The sequence below is a fragment of the Adiantum capillus-veneris genome, chromosome 23 (assembly GCF_014529385.1).
Source record: "Adiantum capillus-veneris isolate H3 chromosome 23, ASM1452938v2, whole genome shotgun sequence".
Taxonomy (NCBI): Eukaryota; Viridiplantae; Streptophyta; class Polypodiopsida; order Polypodiales; family Pteridaceae; genus Adiantum; species Adiantum capillus-veneris.
In genome coordinates this window covers 129,231,100-129,249,059 of record NC_140953.1, presented here as the reverse complement: position 1 = coordinate 129,249,059, position 17,960 = coordinate 129,231,100, and the positions used below count along the sequence as shown (strand labels likewise).

General features: G+C 40.0%; 1 protein-coding gene across 1 annotated transcript; it reads left to right on the top strand.

The window, feature by feature from the left end:
• The first annotated feature begins 10,782 nt into the window (after positions 1 to 10,782).
• LOC147428533 (pentatricopeptide repeat-containing protein At1g06140, mitochondrial-like) lies at positions 10,783 to 14,011 on the top strand. Its single transcript, XM_086497348.1, has 7 exons — positions 10,783 to 10,999; positions 11,099 to 11,231; positions 11,352 to 11,431; positions 11,504 to 13,074; positions 13,166 to 13,260; positions 13,361 to 13,516; positions 13,595 to 14,011. The coding sequence occupies exons 1-7, from the start codon at positions 10,925 to 10,927 to the stop codon at positions 13,612 to 13,614; spliced, it is 2,130 nt and encodes a 709-aa protein (XP_086353474.1). The 5' UTR covers positions 10,783 to 10,924; the 3' UTR covers positions 13,615 to 14,011.
• Positions 14,012 to 17,960: the final 3,949 nt, after the last annotated feature.

Here is a 17,960-nt window from a genome sequence, read left to right as displayed (position 1 = left end):
TATATAACGCCTTATTGGACATGAGTGCTAAATATAATCTGCTATCATATGGGGTGTGGTGTCAGTTTAGGAAAGCCATCTCTATTTGAGAGTATTATCCAAGTCAAGGGTGTCAACAAGAAAAAGAACTACGGTTGTTGGAATCTGGCACACTTCTGTCAGTTATGACAATGGGGTTGTAGCGCAAGACTTTTTGGTCATGCTTGATAGAACTATGGAAGGTAATATAAACCTAGGACGCACGTGGATGATAGCGACCAAATGTACTATTGATTGGGGCACTGAGAGTGTCACAACACAGAAACCAAATCTTAGCCTTGCCACTCAAGCGATAGTCCCTGAGATATCACCTCTTGAGAAAATACAACCCAAAATAGTGCATGTTTAAGAGGCTGAACCATCTGTAACTATAGCCCAACCCTCTAGAGCTTCAACTTCTGTAGCTGAAACAAAGAAAACATACAAATGGGTCCCTAAAGCTTCTTTAGAGATAATTTCTGATGCAAAAAAACAGGAGCCTTGTTAGAGACACCCCACTCGCTCCAGGAAATGTAAGAAAACACTGTGTTAGATTCCTAAACATCTATTGGAAGCCCAAGCCTACTATGAAGCGAATGATCAAATCTGGGTGTCAAAACAAAAATTGTGTTCTCACCTATCACCTATAGACCCATGTGAGTCAAATCCTGTAACGATAAAGCCGATTGAAGATCGTGGGAAGGGAAAGATAACAGAACACACACCTCATCCGGAGCTAGTTTGGGTACCCAAGCAAGAACGACTTGTTTTGCTCGGCTCAATTATAGAAAAAACAAATGAAGCTTCTTGCTCTTCATGTAATTCATATACGGAAATACAAGCTTCGACACAACCTCCATCTACCATTGTAGATATCCATACAAACAAGAAGGAATTTGCACCTCCCATTGTGACAACATTGCAAGTAAAATCATGGGAGATTACCTTACCACCCTTGCAACTAGATGAAACACCTAGGACGCTCAAAAACTATTGGTCAAAGTCTTCAATCATAACAACTTGGAGCAATTGGTTTCAAAAGGTGACGACATCGTTCCAAAAGGTATGATCTACCCAAGGAAGGGGGGAGTGTTTGCTGACATCCATCATTCACTTAACAAGCTCTTAACCTTCCTCCGACCTCTCAATCTTCCAATCTTAGGGATTGTGAGCAAGAGCCATCAAGCAAAAAACTGGAAACCTACAAGTTCTAGTACATGACCCAAAATCATAAAAAAACATTATGTACAAGAAAACGACCTTTGACATGACCCTTAAAATATTTGCACTCTAACCATCATCTATATGTGATATGGCTTGTATGCTACAGTCATCCACTCCTACCTTGGGTGAGAGGTACTCTCTTTACTTTTCACGAGTGTTTCACATAGTCTACCCGGTGCTTGCCTGTGAATGGGATTTGGTAGATATACTAGCGTGTGAGAAGAAGTTCGAGGAACTAGAATGGCTGATACGTAGAGCGTCTCTCCGATTGCACAAGCCTACCCTTTTGACCAAGATGACTATAGACGTCTAGTGACCTTCTTAGTGAACATTTGTGCCTCTAATGATGAGGAAGAGTTACATGATTACACGGATGGCACGTATGGTCTCACAGATGATGATTTTGTTTTCCTTAATGATGACAAGGATAGGGGTTTAGACGCTCTCTTCATAAAGGAGGTTGTCTGATAGAAGAGCCAATCGCCGTGTCTAACGATGGGTTGCAAAAGATGCGGCAGCTGCAGCTCCCATGACTTTCTCAGCTTCAAAATACTCTCCTAGCATTGGAGGGACCCTTTACAGAATTATCCACTAATGTAAAGGTGGTTATTGACTCAAAATCTCTCCCCTATTCGACCTCGTTTTGACTCTCCCTCTATTTGACTTGCAATCTTCATCAAGGTCATGTACATTGCAATGTTCAAAATAGGGTATTGCTGCTAGTTAGCGGTTTTCATATCATCTGTATCAGATTTTAGCTGACTGGCCTCAAGATTTTAGCTGACTACAAGATTTTAGTGGCTTCTCGTCCATGTTTTTATTGATGGCTCAGAGTAGGATATTCTGTGTCAGATTTTAGTTGACTGGCCTCAAGATTTAAGCTGGCTTCCGGTTGCTTGCTCATGATATCTTGAATCATTTCACATAGCAGAGTTACTTTCATCTACCTTTGCTTAATTATACACGGGGCCTAATTCTGCAGGATCTAATGGACAATGAAATGCTTTCCAGCTACTGGTGTATGGCATGTTGACTAGCCGAAGGCAGATGATGAGGTGGATCCACTTGCAGGTTTCAATCCATATGACTAGTGAGGCCTTTGTCTCTTGAGACTATTACTATTATGGACTTCTTCAAAGTGTGGTTTGTTTTTATGTGATGTTTGGTTTGTATTGCCATGTTTAATTATGCTCTTGTTTTGTCATGAGTGACATTTATGTAAAACTCATTGGTTTTGGAACATATTGCTTCGGTTATGTTATGTTCTTGGATGTTATGTTGTTCATATGTTAATCTTCTCCCTTTGTATGGATTTTTTGTTATAGAAATTTATTGCCAGCTCTAGGTAAATAGTAGTATTTCAATATATGCTTATGTGATGTTTGGCTTCTATTGCCATATTTGGAATGCTTTTGTTTTATCATGGTTGGTGACAATATATGGAATACTCACAATTTAGGAAACACATTTTACATTGGAAATGTTATGTATCAGATGTTATATTTGAATATGTTAATTATTTTCCTTTGTATGGATTTCTTGATATGTATTAAGATCTCTTTTGTTCCTTCCATGCAAAGTCAATTGCCCGTGTATGCCAAAGCCAAGGCAAAGAGCATGTGTAGAGACAAATGATTCGACATGGAACGGGAAGAGCGCCGCTCCATTCGAAACCTTTACATTGATGATGAATGTGAATCATTGTAAATTACTGTGACATTTTGTTTCATTGATCATACATGAAATCCTTATTTTCAACTATAATCTGTTATGTCTTTTTTATAACAAAAATTTAGTATCCAAGAGTCTTCCATTTAAATGTGTATTGTTATTGTTGCAATCTTGCATTCTCTCTCTCTCTCACTCTCTCTCTCTAGACATGATAGGGTGCATATAAATAAACAATTAATTTAGGCATTCCCTTCGTATTGATCAATGCAGTATGTATCCTCTTGTAGGTAAAGTTCTCTATGTCTTTTTCAAGTAACAAAATCCATTCTTGTCAATATGTATTCGAGAACGGAATAGGAGCATGTATTGAAGTGACTCATACCACCTTGTCTAATAGGAGTACCCTTCTAAGGAGTACCCTTCCGCCAAGACCTACTCGGAAACTAGGATCGCTCGGAAAACCTCGCTCGGAGAATGGTAACACTCTGTACCAAGTCTCTCTTGATGGGAGAATCTGTAATACAAATGCCTATTGGAGGCGGGACCGGCTCCACATAAATCCGTTCCTCAATTGTTGTCATGTTCTCTAAACTCTCTCTCTTGCAAAAGTATTGTTCATGCCAAGTTAACTAAGTACTATGATTATGTTGCTACCGTCAATTAAGTTCACCCTCTATGCTCTCAAAATAGTCTCACAAAAATGTTCTCTCTAATTCTCTAAATTCCGCTATTCTCAAAGTTCATAGGCCATTTCCATTAGAAGTGGCAATGAAAGAAGAATATTATTGGCGATACATATTGAAAGAATCTAACAAAGTCTTTGAACTCAAGATGTGTTACTAGGAAGGAGGGGTGATAGAAGCCATAGTATGTGTGTGTGTGTGTGTGTGTGTGTGTGTGTGTGTGTGTGTGTGTGTGTGTGTGAGAGAGAGAGAGAGAGAGAGAGAGAGAGAGAGAGAGAGAGAGAGAGAGAGAAAGAGAGAGAGAGAGAGAGAGAGAGAGGAGGAGGAGGAAGAGTTTTAACATAATAGGAACAACCCTAAGAGACCTCCAAGATCTATCTGACAACTCTTGAATTCAATAGGACATTCAATTAATAGGAAGGTTTTGGCCATTGTATTCTTTCATAATGATCAGCTTGCTATGGCCATTGGTGATACCCTTGGTACAATACAATATTTGTGTTCCTTGTGATCTGAGTGATGCAATGAAGATGGAAAGCTTCATGCATCACAAGCATAACATAAACTTTGCAAAAAGCATTAACTATCCCAAGCCTCAGTCCCAAGGCCTCAAATACCTTCAAAGGTGGAGAGAGCTAGTAGGGAATGAGGGTAGGGAAGAGGAAGAAGGAACATTCCATAGGAGAAAGAAGTAGTTCCTTACTTATCATCACTCTTCCTACTAGCATACATAATAACATAGTAATGAAGATGGAGAAGATAGAAAGCTTAAGCATTGAAGCATGGCTCTTGGTTGGATTTGCATTCCATAGCCAAGAGTGTTGGTGTAGGCTCTCAACTTCTCTACTAGTTTGGAGAAGGAGATGGAGCTCTTTCACTTTGCACTTCACACAATGCCAGTGTGTGTGAGTGTGTGGGAGAGTATACCCCCCAAGAAACCCCCCTTCTTGCTTTGGTCAACCCCCTGTTGTAGCTCATGCTTGAAGCTCATTGGACCCTTCCAGGCCTAGCCAATCACATGCAAGAGGCTTATCAAGCAACAAGGGTAGCCTTGGGGCAAGTGTTCCCCTTTCCCCTTTGTGAGAGATGACTTGATAAATACAAAAACAATTATTTAGATTAACTAATATATCATTGGATCCCTTGGGAGGCCAACCAATAGGCTTTAGGCACACCATGAGGGCAACAGGGGTAGGGGCTTGACATGTGTCCTTGCTGCCTCTTGCAGCTTGGACTTTCCTTGTGTGTGTGTGTGTGTGTGTGTGTTCTCTCTCATCCCCCTAGCTTTAGGGCTCGCCCCCTCTTGAGTAGTGCTTTTTGAACACCTTACCCTCAAGCACCTTAGTCAACAAGCATGACAAAGCACCTCAAGTTTGGGTAGTGTTTTCACAAGCACCTCAAGCTCCCTAGCCGGCAAGCACAAAAAGCACCTCAAGCATCTTAGTCATCAAGCACGACAAGCACCTTAGTCAGCAAGCATGACAAGCACGTCAAGCTTGGGCCGGGTTCCCACCTCAAGCTCCTTAGTCAACAAGCACGACAAGCACCTCAAGCTTGGGCCGGGTTCCCACCTCAAGCACCTTAGTCAGCAAGCATGACAAGCACCTCAAGCTTGGGTCGGGTTCCCACCTCAAGCTCAGCCCTAGCTTACCTAAGGTCAAAGGACTTTTAACACTAACCTTTGGAGGTCTTTAATGAATCTAACCCTAAGGTCTTTTAAGCTCCATTGTCTAGCCTTGATCTTTGACATACCATCTCTTATTTGGACCCCTTTACCATTGACCCCGTGTTGAGATAGATATGTAAGCACATGTCTATATTCTAACCCTTGTTCCCATTTATTATCCCACATTAAATGATCAGTTTAATATGAGAAAATCATTTGGGTTGGTTAGATATTAGATTTATGACACCACCAATAGGTCTGATAGATATCATAAACATTTATACATATGAAACCATTCTTAAAGGGTAACGATGGCTATAGTAGCTAGGATCATTGATGAAGTATGTCTAATAGCAATCCAAAATGATAAACATGAAAAGGTACCATATCAGGGGGACCATCAATGCAATAAGCTCCATATTCAAAAGGACAAACCTGAAAGCAATGCAATGAATCCTCTATATAGGTATCATCAATGGCCATAGAAAGCTAATCATTCTAGAAGAGATACAATGGCTAAAGGACAAACATGAAAGAGGTACCATAGTAGACAGATTATCGATAAAGTCAGCCTAGTAGCAATCCGAAGAACGAAATTGAAATACAAAACATGAGTCCTCTAACTAGGCATCACAAATAGCCATAGCATGGGGACCATCTTAAAACTGACATGATGGCAGGGGGATCATCAATGAAATGCAAAAAATGTGTCTATGAATTATAATACATTTTCATGTTAATGTACGAAAATTACATTATGGAACAAAAATTAATGCTAAATCAAATTAGCTTAGTGGCATGTGCATGGTTGATGTGCAAAATGGCTTTTGCTATAGGAAAAGTGGCAAGATAGATATATTTGATTCCTACTCACACACTCTCAAACAATTTTTGCATTACATGCTACGTGTTTAATTTTTTGTGCTCACAAATTAGTTGATCTAAAGCAGTGCCACATAGACTAGAAAATTATGCTATATTATTTGCATAAAACATGTGTTTAGATAGTCTTAGACTACACAAATTACTCTAAGTGGGTAGACATGATCATCGACCAACCCGGAAAAGGTGGCTTTCTAGACCATATCTCTTTTCAAATCTTCTCATATATGAAACTATTTGGTGATCTATTGGTAAGAAGGATTGGAATAGCATTAGTTTGAGCCCAAAGTCCATTAGGCCAATTGTGCAGTGGACAACATACTATGTAGTTTCTCTTACAATATTCTACTTAGCCTTTAGCTACAATTTGTCAACATACTATGTAGTTTCTCTTAGAGCATTCTACTTAGCTGTTTAGCTACAATTTTTATGTAAAATTACATGGAGTAGTCAACTCTCTCTCCCAAGTAAGAAGGGAATGATTTATGTGGAGCCGATTCCCCCTCCAATAGGCTTTTGTATTATAGATTCTCCCATCAAGAGAGACTTGGTACAATGCAATCTTTGTGTTCCTTGTAACCTAGGTGATGCAATGAAGATGGAAAGCTTCATGCATCACGAGCATAACATAATCTTGTAAAAGCATTAACCATCTCCGGCCTCAGTCCCAAGGCCTCAAACACCTTCGAAGGTGGAGAGAGCTATTGGGGAATGAGGGTAGGGATGAGGAAGAAGAAGTAACATACGAGAAAGAGATAGTTCCTCACTTATCATCACTCTTCTTGCATAGCATAGCACAATGTGTATGCCTTGGGCTTTTTGCTTTTCAAGGAAAAGCGCCCTCACTTGGAACCTCTAGGGCTCTAACTTACCATAAGCAATACATGTGAGTGAAATACCAAATTAAGATTTTACATTCTTGGACTTTTGTTTTTTTTTTCATTGCCTTTTAATTTTATAACTTTGGGGATTCATATTGACAATAGTAAACTCCCTTTATAATAGTTAAACTAAAGGTCAATAGGGATTAAGTCCACTAGAAAGCACCAGTACATTGCACACAATGCTACCTAAATCGGATTAAGAACCTAAAGTAACCTTTGACAATTAGGAAGGCATTTCCCATGGTATTAAGAGAAGATCTCTAACACCTATCTTGGTCGAACTAGCTTAGTCAGACTGCTTGATTCTTAAACCTAGACAAGGGATTATGACAGAAAATTATATTGAATCTAATGTTTAATACTAAGAAAATGTGTTGAATATTATGCTACCAATCACAGTTAAAGCAGACAATCATGGATGCTAAAAAAAACAAGAGGCAATGCTAATGAACAAGAAACACATGTTCATGGTGATGATCGCGCTCAATTCAAATAGTGAACGAGAGAAAGATTCCATGAAGTTCAAAATTCTAACAACGACAACGCGTTCCTGTACACACTAGAAAACACAAGGAATACCTCCAGAAGGCACATCAGTGGGAAGAGGCACCAACCTTTATTGAACACAATCAAACAACATAACAAACCCTAACCTAATAATTTGCACCCCCTTAGAGAGTCAAGGGAACAGGATATTGAATAGATGGGCGGGTAGCCCCAAAGTGCTACAAAGATTGTTAAAGTTGAAGAACTGCCCAAAGTTTACGATGGGTACATTGCATTTGAGCTCCCGCCTTGTGAAGAGAAGTCAACAATGCATGGAATGGAACAGAAGTATGATGGTCACTCTTGGATGGAGTACGTCACATGCAGCTCAGATTGTTTTGATGGTGTTGTGCGCTTGAGTCGTTGTCCTGGACACCTTCGGTGCGTCAATATTGATTGTCCTCACTACTTGAGACTACATTAATGTGGCTGCAGACAACTGCAAGAATGAAATTAGAAAATTTTGGCATGTAGGTCATGCAATCAAGGATGAGATACCATCATTGGAAACTTGGCTTGCTTGGTGGGATGTGAGAGCATTCCAATGGGGATCTTGGTTTGTGAGTCAAGATGAGTCAGGTGTTTTTGTGCCCACTACTAATCTAGCAGAGGCTAAACATGCAAGTATGCGTGCTGGAGTTGGTTTTAAAAGCCAGATATCCCTTTATGAGGCCACATGATTTGACATGTCGATGGCTATTTTGCAAAGTGTGAAGTGTAATGCATACTTGAAAGGTATTCATGCTGGAACAGGCCTTGGAATACAAGATATGGTAGAGAGATTCAGTAGTCAAAATGCAAGCCGGACATTGAATAGAAAACTAGCAGACCTTGCTCATTCATCTATGGTTGAAATGGGGATTCAGTCTCCAGAGATGCAACATTCTGCAATGGGTAAACGGAGTGTGCGTGCAAAGCGACCGCTGCAGGTTGATCCAAGAGAGATCCTTGAAGAGGATAGTCATAGGCCAGAATTTGTAACTGTTACTGAGGGTCATAGTTACAAAAATAAACCAGAAGGTGAGAGAAAAGGAGAATATGTGGAGAGGAGGATTCCAAAGACAGTGTGGGCTATCAGAAGAACTGAACCAGGAAAAAAAATGACTTGTTTCGGACGATTACCAGGGCAAAGTGGAAGATGCGGAGCATACATTAATGCAGGGATTGATAATAGCAAAGATGGAGTACCTGCACCTTGCTTTTGGGGTCGAAGGAAGTATCCTGGAGGTCTTGTGGGTGGGTTTATTTGGTTTTGTAACTCATCCCCAACACACTCTTGGGAGGTTGATGAGGACCATGTTGTTGGCTTGATTGGACCTGTTCCAGGAGTGTGGCCAGTGGATGAGGGAACTTTGTTGCAACCACAAGAGATACAAATCCTTGAGGAAAATGGATTTTCACTTGAATTAGGTAAAAGCGCAATCATATCAACTACATCAAATACAACATCGAGCTCTTTGCAAGCGCTTAGTTCTTTTCGGCCAAAATTTAGAGACGGTAAGCTTGTTAAGTGGAGAACAAATTTGACTAAAGAGTTCCAGGTTAGCATTCAGAAAGGAAGAACCTTGTCTGTGCAATTGGTTCATGAGGCCATTGTTTTATGCAACGAGTCTCATATTTTCTACATAAGTACTGAAGGCTCGCGAGCATTAGGTGTCAACTACTCAGTGACTCTGAGCGAGTTTCCTCGTTGCACGTGTGAGGGATTTCTGAAAGAGAAAGCAAACGCTTGACATACATGCCATGTAAACACTTGTACTACGTGTATTTGCAAATATTGGGGTTGGATTCATCATCTCACGAGTTCATTCACCAGGAAGCTCTCACAAAAGTCGAATTATTTCAGACTCTTAGTGGCAGACGCAGCAATGTCACAATTTGACAATCACGTGTGTGAGCATTAAAGTCAGCTGAGTCTTTTTTACTACACTTAGGTCTTTTTGAGATGCAAATCACGACCAAGCAACAATTAGAAACTTTTTGGTGTATATTGTACATCTTGTACGAAGATGCCTCTTTCGCTACTATCTAATGGATCGAAACTATAGCAATATGAAATCAAACAGCATACATTTTGCTATGAAGTTTGGAGTATATTGTCAACAATGTTTTTACTTTTTGTTTTGACACTGTGAAGGAAACAAATTTATTGTAATATTGTTCTAGCAGCTCATAAAGTAGAATTACTATGATAGATATATATATAGTAGTTATTGGAGTTTGTATATATGTATGTATGCCTATACGTATGTATGTATTGTATGTAGTTTTTTAACCCATTGTCTATTATGTTCATGGATCTTGGCAGATCAATTAGAAGGAATGGTACTTTTGTAGTTGTGAGTGATATTAGTAAGTGAATAGGTTTGCCTTGTCTCATGTTTCTGTCTCCTTGATATTTTGCAAATAGTGTATCCTCAAAGAGTGAGATATGGTCTTCTACAGTGACTAGGTGCCTGTTCATGGGAGCCTCATAAACCTTCACACTATAGATTTTATCCCCATAATAGACATTTTGGTCATTGAATCTCATTCCAGTACCGTGAATGTATAGACAAGAAGAGTCAAAAACCATATTGGTGTCTAAGGATATTTCCCAGTTTTAGTTCGTCCGCCAAGTATCCACTACCAAGACCTGCTCGGAAACTAGGATCGCTCAGGAAACCTCGCTCGGAGATCGGAGTTGACCCCTATATAGAGGATTTATCCAGGTGTGTCCTTTTGGATTGCTACATGGCCTACATCAATGGTCCCCTTGATATTATTTTGAACCCATTTCAATTTGCAATTGCCAAAACCTCCATCGAACCGGTAAAAATGGGGCCACTTATTCAGGCATTCACCCTCTATCTAAACGAGTCTTGAGCTCAAGACGAGAGAGAGAGATAGCTCTAGCACAACGTGCCGGACGGCAGCTCGGCAGCCAACATTTGATGTTGGGGAATCTTCCCTTGCTGGCTAGCGATATTGAGCATAACTTCTCTGGCAGCAGCTCGGCCAGCGAGTTGAAGAGGGCTGCAGAGCTTTGATTGGATGGCAGGAGGCTGGAGACGTTGCCGAGGGAGGTGGGGTGTGGGCTACAGCGGCCAGCCAACCATTTGCCGGCCAAAAAGGCATGCAGGATTCTCTTTGGCTGGCCGGCTGCTCTGGTTGTGCTCGTGCTAAGAGAGAGAGAGAGAGAGAGAGAGAGAGGGGTTGAGGTTTCTAAAAGTTCTAACGTCGTAGGAACAATCCCAAGAGACCTCAAAGATCCATTAGTGTTGAAACGAGAGAGAGAGAGACACAAGAAGAAGAAGGAGGAGAGAGAACTTCACGAGCTCTCAGTTTTCCGTGCTTTGCATGGAATAGACATGTCTAATGTGGAGCTTCTGTGGCGAGAATTTTTTGCAGACCCTTCTCAATGGTGGGATAAAAGGAAGAGAAAGGCAAGGGCTTGCATTCTTTTCTGTGCTACGTTAATGTGGGTGCTTGCTGATGCATCCAATAGAGATGACCAAATTGTATGCTGCAATTCTTTGTTGCAGGCAAATCCAAACGCTCCGGATTTCAAGCACAAAAAGACCCAAAAGGCTCTGTGGATAGACGGGCCAAACAACCCTGGTTGGGTCAAATTTATGCTCGAAGAGAAATGTAAAGCAGATTCGCAGGATGATTCTGGTTTGTTGCTTCCGAATGCGTGCATACTAATGTCTCATATTTCGTCCATTATCCTTCATAACGAATGTATGTGTCTTTGCTATGTGCACCATTATTAGCAATTGCTACTTTCGCATGCAGGCTGCCTACAGTTGAAGTGGAGCATGTGGGAGGACTACTTCACGGATCCGACCATGTGGTGGGACAATAGGATGACCAAAGTAAGTGGCCCTTGTCAAGCCTAATCCTTTTTGTTGGCTTTACTGTAACTATATATTGCATTGGCTTGATAGAAAAACCCAAGGGCTCCAGATTTCAAGCACAAAGTTAGTAAGAAGATGCTAAGGTTAGATGATTCTGACAATCCTGAATGGGTTGCCTTGAGATTTGCAAATGAACAAAAAATGAAGACAAGAGATGAGATTAACCCAGAGGTGTATAGCCCACACATTTTGGCTTGCAGTCCTTCAATGGAACCAAAAAAGATGGAGATCAAGAAGAGTAATCATGATTCTTTTGTTGTCGAATTGGATGTGAATAGACCAAAGGCGAAGGGAAAAATTGATTGGGAAATGTTAAGTGCAGAGCATGCAGTTTTTCTCCTAGAACAGCTGGTCGAGCCACCATCCGAGGGCAGCCTTATTACCATACTGGAGAAATGCAGAATTGAGAGGTCCCTAGTTTATGGAAGACGAGCACATACATATATCTGCAAGAAGGACCTTATATGCCATACAAAGTTAGGCAATTATTTGGTGTTAATGCTTGTGGATTGTGGTGGTTTACATGATGCTCAGCAGGTTTTCGACGGTTTAAACCAGAAGAATGAAATTGCTTGGTCACCCCTCATTCATGGATATTGTGAATGTGGGGATTTCGAGCAAGCCCTTCACCTGTACGAGGACATGCAAGATCATCATGTGCAACCCAGCCGACAAACTCTCTTACACCTGCTAAAGGCTTGTGAAAGGTTGAATAATGTTGAGAAAGGTAAGGAAATGCACAACTGGATTGTGACTTTAGGCTACGAGAATGGAGGCTTAGTGGGAAATCTTTTAGTAGATATGTACGCGAAACTCGGTTTACTTTCAGAAGCTCAAGGAGTGCTTTTGGGGCTCCGGATGAGAGACGTAGTTGCATGGACAGCATTAATTGCTGGGTATGCAGCATGTGGGCTTGGTGAGGAAGTGTGGAATTGTTTAGAAAGAATGCATGTGGAAGGTGTGTCTCCAGATGCAGCTGCCCATATTTGCAGCCTGAAAGCCTTCAGCAATGCCGGAGCTATCGACTATGGGCGGGATGTGCATAGTCAGGTCATAATGGGTGGATTTGAAGAGGACCTTTTGATTGGCAACACTTTGATAGACATGTATGCGAAATGTGGCTCCTTGAGGGAGGCATGGGAGGTCTTCAACAAGTTGTCCATCCAAGGTGTGGTCTCTTGGACTGCCCTTATTGCCGGACATGCACGGCGAGGTGAATGTGAGATGGTATTTGAGTTGTTTGAGGAGATGAGATTTCAGGGTGTGAGCCCAAATGATACAACTTTTCTCATCGTCCTCTCTGTGTGCAGTCATGCAGGCATGGTTGAGGAGGGTTGGCTTTATTTTGAACTGATGAAGAATGATTATGGCATCATGCCTACCATAAACCACCATAATTGCATGCTCGATCTTCTCTGTCGTTCTGGTCAGCTCAATGCAGCAATGCTGATGCTAGAGAAGATGCCTTCTACACCTAATCTAGTGTCATGGAAGACTATGTTGAGTGCTTGCCGTAAGTGGGGAAATATTGAGATAGCAAAGGAAGCTTATGAACTGGCTGTGAGAAAGAATATGAATCAGCCATCTGTTATGGCTCTAATGTGCGACATTTTTGGTGGTAAATCTTGAGAAGATGCAAGAGGGTGTGCACTCAGATGAAATTGTAGGAAAGAGTACGATTGAGATTGACAGAGTCATGGACGTTCTGAGAAAAGAAGAAACCAGGTCATTTGAGCAGGAGCTTTCCCTTCCTCTTGAGCTACTTGGGCCAGACTACAAAACTAGAGGTAGTTCATTCAGGGAAGACAGTGTTGACTAGCATTGAGAGGAAGCTTGTTTGCACACAATGTGAGATGATGGCCTTAATGTTGGGATTGCTTCATGCAGAGATACTAAGAAAATTTCATGTTTACAGGGATCTCATGAGCATAGGAGAGGGTGCAGGATTTGTGAGAGCAGCTTCCGTGTCAACAGGACAATGGGTTAACAGGAAGGGTGTCTATTACACATCACATCCTCAACTTCTTGTTTTTTTCCCAGAAGGTACTTCACTCTACTTGTGTATAGACTCTTTGAGTGAGCATTGGCTAACTTTGTGATGTTGGATGTGGGCAAATACAGGGTTGTGGTCTACAGCATGAAAGACTAGAGTCTTGTTTCGATGCTTCAAATGCAGAAAGCTGAGCAAGGTGTATAGTATTCCTCTACTGTGTATGCTGGTTGGTACAATTTGGAAATACATTAAAGCTCTTGTTAAACTAACATGATGCCATAGTCACATGGAAAGCAAAATGTGAACGGGGTACGTGGAACTAAAACGGGCAAGAACTGCCATTCCCTGTGACCACATACAGAGTGGCAATGAGTGGTCTTGCTGACAATGTCTGAGATGGTGTAATCATATCCATCATAGCTCAATTTATCTACCAATAGTAGAGTTTTGTATGGAGTTATAGTCAAGGCAAAATGCCTAAACCGTGCTATGGCCTTTGCCCTCTGGGTAGAAAAAGATCTTAGAAATTATATTAATTTTGATTATCATGACTTCACTTTTAACATATGCTCATTTTTAAGTTTACATTTGAAAGTTGACTGCTTCGACAATCAAAGGATTGTACATGGATGATGGTCCTATGTTAATGGCAACAAAACTTCATGAGGACAAACTAAAAAGATCCACTTTTTGTCTTTGATGATTGGGACTATTGTTCAATCCACAAACTCATGAAAGGCTTGCATAAACTTATCATTTAGACGTGTTTACCCAATTACGTAGCTTCACCCAACATTTGTAGGCCACAAATCTTAGTGTTCAGCATGTGTTTGTAGAGTAAGCTATGGTAGCCATAACACAAAAGTCATGTCAATCTGACAATACTTCACAGGCTTTGGTGTAGGTGCCTTTAGACTCACTTCCACCTGTCTCGGAGCTATGGACATACCCTTTTCCAAAATGATGTGTCCCCAAAGAACTCCTCTTTTTACCGCAAATGGAGAATTAGTAGCCTTCAAGGATACAATGCCTTCCTTGCCTTTTTGAAAACATACCTCAAATGTTGCAAGGCTCACACTTCTTCCCTGTCAATGATAACATCTAGGAAGACTTTCGTATTGTTGTCAAGTATGGGGGAAAAAGTTGTACCCACATATAAAAATTTTGAGGTGCATTATCACATAGATGCAAACACTCCCCATTTAACTTTTTAAGAATAAAAGCTATTTTATCATTGTCCATAGGTGCTGTCCTTATTTGAATGTAACCACTAAAACCATCAAGAAAACTATATATCTCATGTCTTGCTACTACATCCAGCATGATATTACAATAAGGAAGTGGTGATGGGAGATAACCTTTTACTTTATCCACAAGGAAAATGAAACCCATTGCTAAAAGTTTGTCCAATTCTTCTATCTTCTACTTTTCATGGTTTGGAGTCATCCTGTATCTCTAGTGAATAACTCATACTGCATCATTCTTGAAATTCATTCCATGCTGCCAAAATATAGAGTCCACTTCTTTCATGTCTATGTATCTCCATGTAAATACATCTTATGTTCCATCAAGAAAAACTTCAACTGAATCCTTTTTTAAACTCCTTACCTAGTTCATTGAAGACCTTAACTATTTCTTACTCATCATCATTACCCAGATTCATGTCTTCCAAATTAAGGGATTCATTATCAAAGAACAAGGCATCTTTAAATCATGGTACACGGCATTAAGGCTATGAAAAAAACCTTTCATATTTTAAAATCATGGTACATGGCATCAAGGCTACGAACAAAACCTTTCATATGAAGATGATCTCATCAAACTTGAGTGAACACAACCAACATATCAAACGCCCAGGGAGGGTTAGAATCCCACCAATAAATCCTCTTGTTCTATTCAATCCTATCCTCGTTACAAACATAACTATAGAAACCTTTGTATTTACAACTTATTCAACCAGGTTTAGAGAATCACAAAGCCATGACACCCATGCGTCACCTCAAAGAACATGAAGAGGTGCTTTGTAATGTAGAAATGTATAAGAATCATTGATCTTTTGCAATCCAAATTTAAAGAAAAATTTGAATCTTAGGGAAGAAGCACCATCTTTTCCCAATTTGTGCCTAGTTTTAGCATGAGGTAGGATTGTTGTTTGTAGTTTTGCTTCACAATAAGTGGATATGTTCTTGAATTTTTTATAATGGTCTATAATTATGTCCATATGAATCTAGCCGTTGAGCCAAGATACATATTGATGTGGGTTCCAATCCATACTCAGGGGTAAAGAGTGCCATATTTATGGGATGAAGAGTGTTTATGTTTCATTTTGAGTACGTTGATGTATGTCCAAAAGGAATGAAGGGAGGAAACAATGAACAATCCATTTCATTTTGAGTAGTGATGCATGTCCAAAAGGAATGAAAGATGAAAACAATAAACAATCTATTTTACAAGGCTAAGAAGTTAATTTGTAGTGGAAGTACTAGTGCATATTCACATAATTAGGAAGACTTGACACAACGGAACTTAATCCATTCCCCTATGACATTTCAAGAGGGATATTTGAATTAAATCTTTAAGCAAGGAGAGCACTTATTGAAGCAACACCAGGATGCAAAGCTATTGAAAATTCAAACCCAATAAAGAATGTGGTAAGTTAGGTTTCCCGTGAAACAACATTGATCATTTTTTTCATAGTAAAGGCTCAAAGAAGATTGCAATTTGATCCTTTCAAACAAAAGAATGGGAGAAGACATCACACGGATCAATCAAAATCCATTGTTAAACTCGACAATTAAGGCAACCAATTTTAAGGGAAAACCTGAAGAGAATCTTGACTACCATGTGGCCTAATTCAACCAGAATGCATCACAGCTTGCATGGCAGATTAGGCTAGTACTTCTCATGCAACATGGATTAAGTGTCACTAGATGGTCAGAAGGTGGGACTTGATTGTCAACTTTGGTGAGATGACAAAAACCTTTCTCTCAAAGATGTGGTCTTGGTGGAAATTCAACAAGAACCTTTGACAAATTAGCAAAATGCAGTAAGTAGATGCCAAAATAAAGATGTTATTCCACTATGGATTTGTGTATTGTGGGCAGTTGTGAGATGTTAAGAGTCGCATAGGGTGTCACTATTCCTTTCTTTCCTGTACAATTGATATGCACACCTTGATGTGTGATGATGAATGGTTGCTACAAAATCTTGTGCTCTTGTGTTTTGTTCTCTTCATCTATGTTTCTATTTATGGACTTTGTACTTTAAATTATTTTGATATGTAGTCTGTGTATATCATACATGAGTTAACACTAGTGACCATGCAGTGAAACGTTCTTGTGCCCATGGAGGAAGTTGACTAGTCCATGGAAATTGTGCAGTGTTGCCAATCAAACCTACTTTCATGGTCCGGTCTCCCCAACCTCTTCTCCACCTCTTGCATGTTGTGTATGACAATTCTGGTTGTAGGGCTTGCAACAAGTAGTAGTGTTGGATGCGGTTTTTGAGAGTGAGCTAGTTGCGAAAGTCTTTGGTGCACTACATGTCCTTGGTGCACTACATGATGATGGTAAAGATTCCACTAATTTTACTATAATTTTTTCAGCCTTACACGTTCTGGTGCACCAAGTGCCACCTTATTAGGACAACGACCTCCCTTCAACATGCCAATGATAGGCTAGGGATTCAAATACAAACATTTTATGGGAATTTGGACAACCCAGATGGACATGTGAACTCATTTGAGAAGTGCTATGCTCTTCTAGTCAAAGATCCTTCACTTGTTCATTAGGATGTGATTTTTGAATCTATCTTGTACAATAAAGCCACCAATTGGTTGGTTGAATACTCAATAGATCATTTCTCTACTTATTATATATTGAAGAAAGCTTTCTTGAAGCACTTTTGTACAAAAGAAACCACCCAAATATTTTGGAGGAGCTTTGCCTTGCAAATGACTTTTGAATTCTTAATTTTTCCATGGGTTAAGGAAATGTTGCAAAACTTTAGTAGCCACTATTGATCTAAAAAACATAATGTTAGACAAATGGGACTAATAGTGCTTTGATCACATAGCCTCCTTTGGATACTGACAAGGAGAAATAGAAATCTAAAAAGGAATTCAAAAAAGTGATGTAGATGAAAACTCTGATTAGGATGAGGATGAAGACACGCTTACAAAATCCAATAAACCCAATAAGTCCTCAAAGAAAGGCAAGGGAACCACCACAATCACAAAGTCCATCTTGTCTAGCACTCCATATTCCAAATTTTAGTGTACAATATATTGCAACGTGGGTCATCCAACACAAGTGTATGCATTGAATTAAATATGGTGTGATATTACCACAATAATAAGTCTCTTTGACAATTGCCTCACCAACCATTTCTTCAAGTTATTTTGTTTTAATTGTCATTTAGGCCTGAAAATTTTGGTGACTAGCAACGAAATCAATCTCATCAACAATGTTCCTTTTTTTTTGCACTAGCATGGGT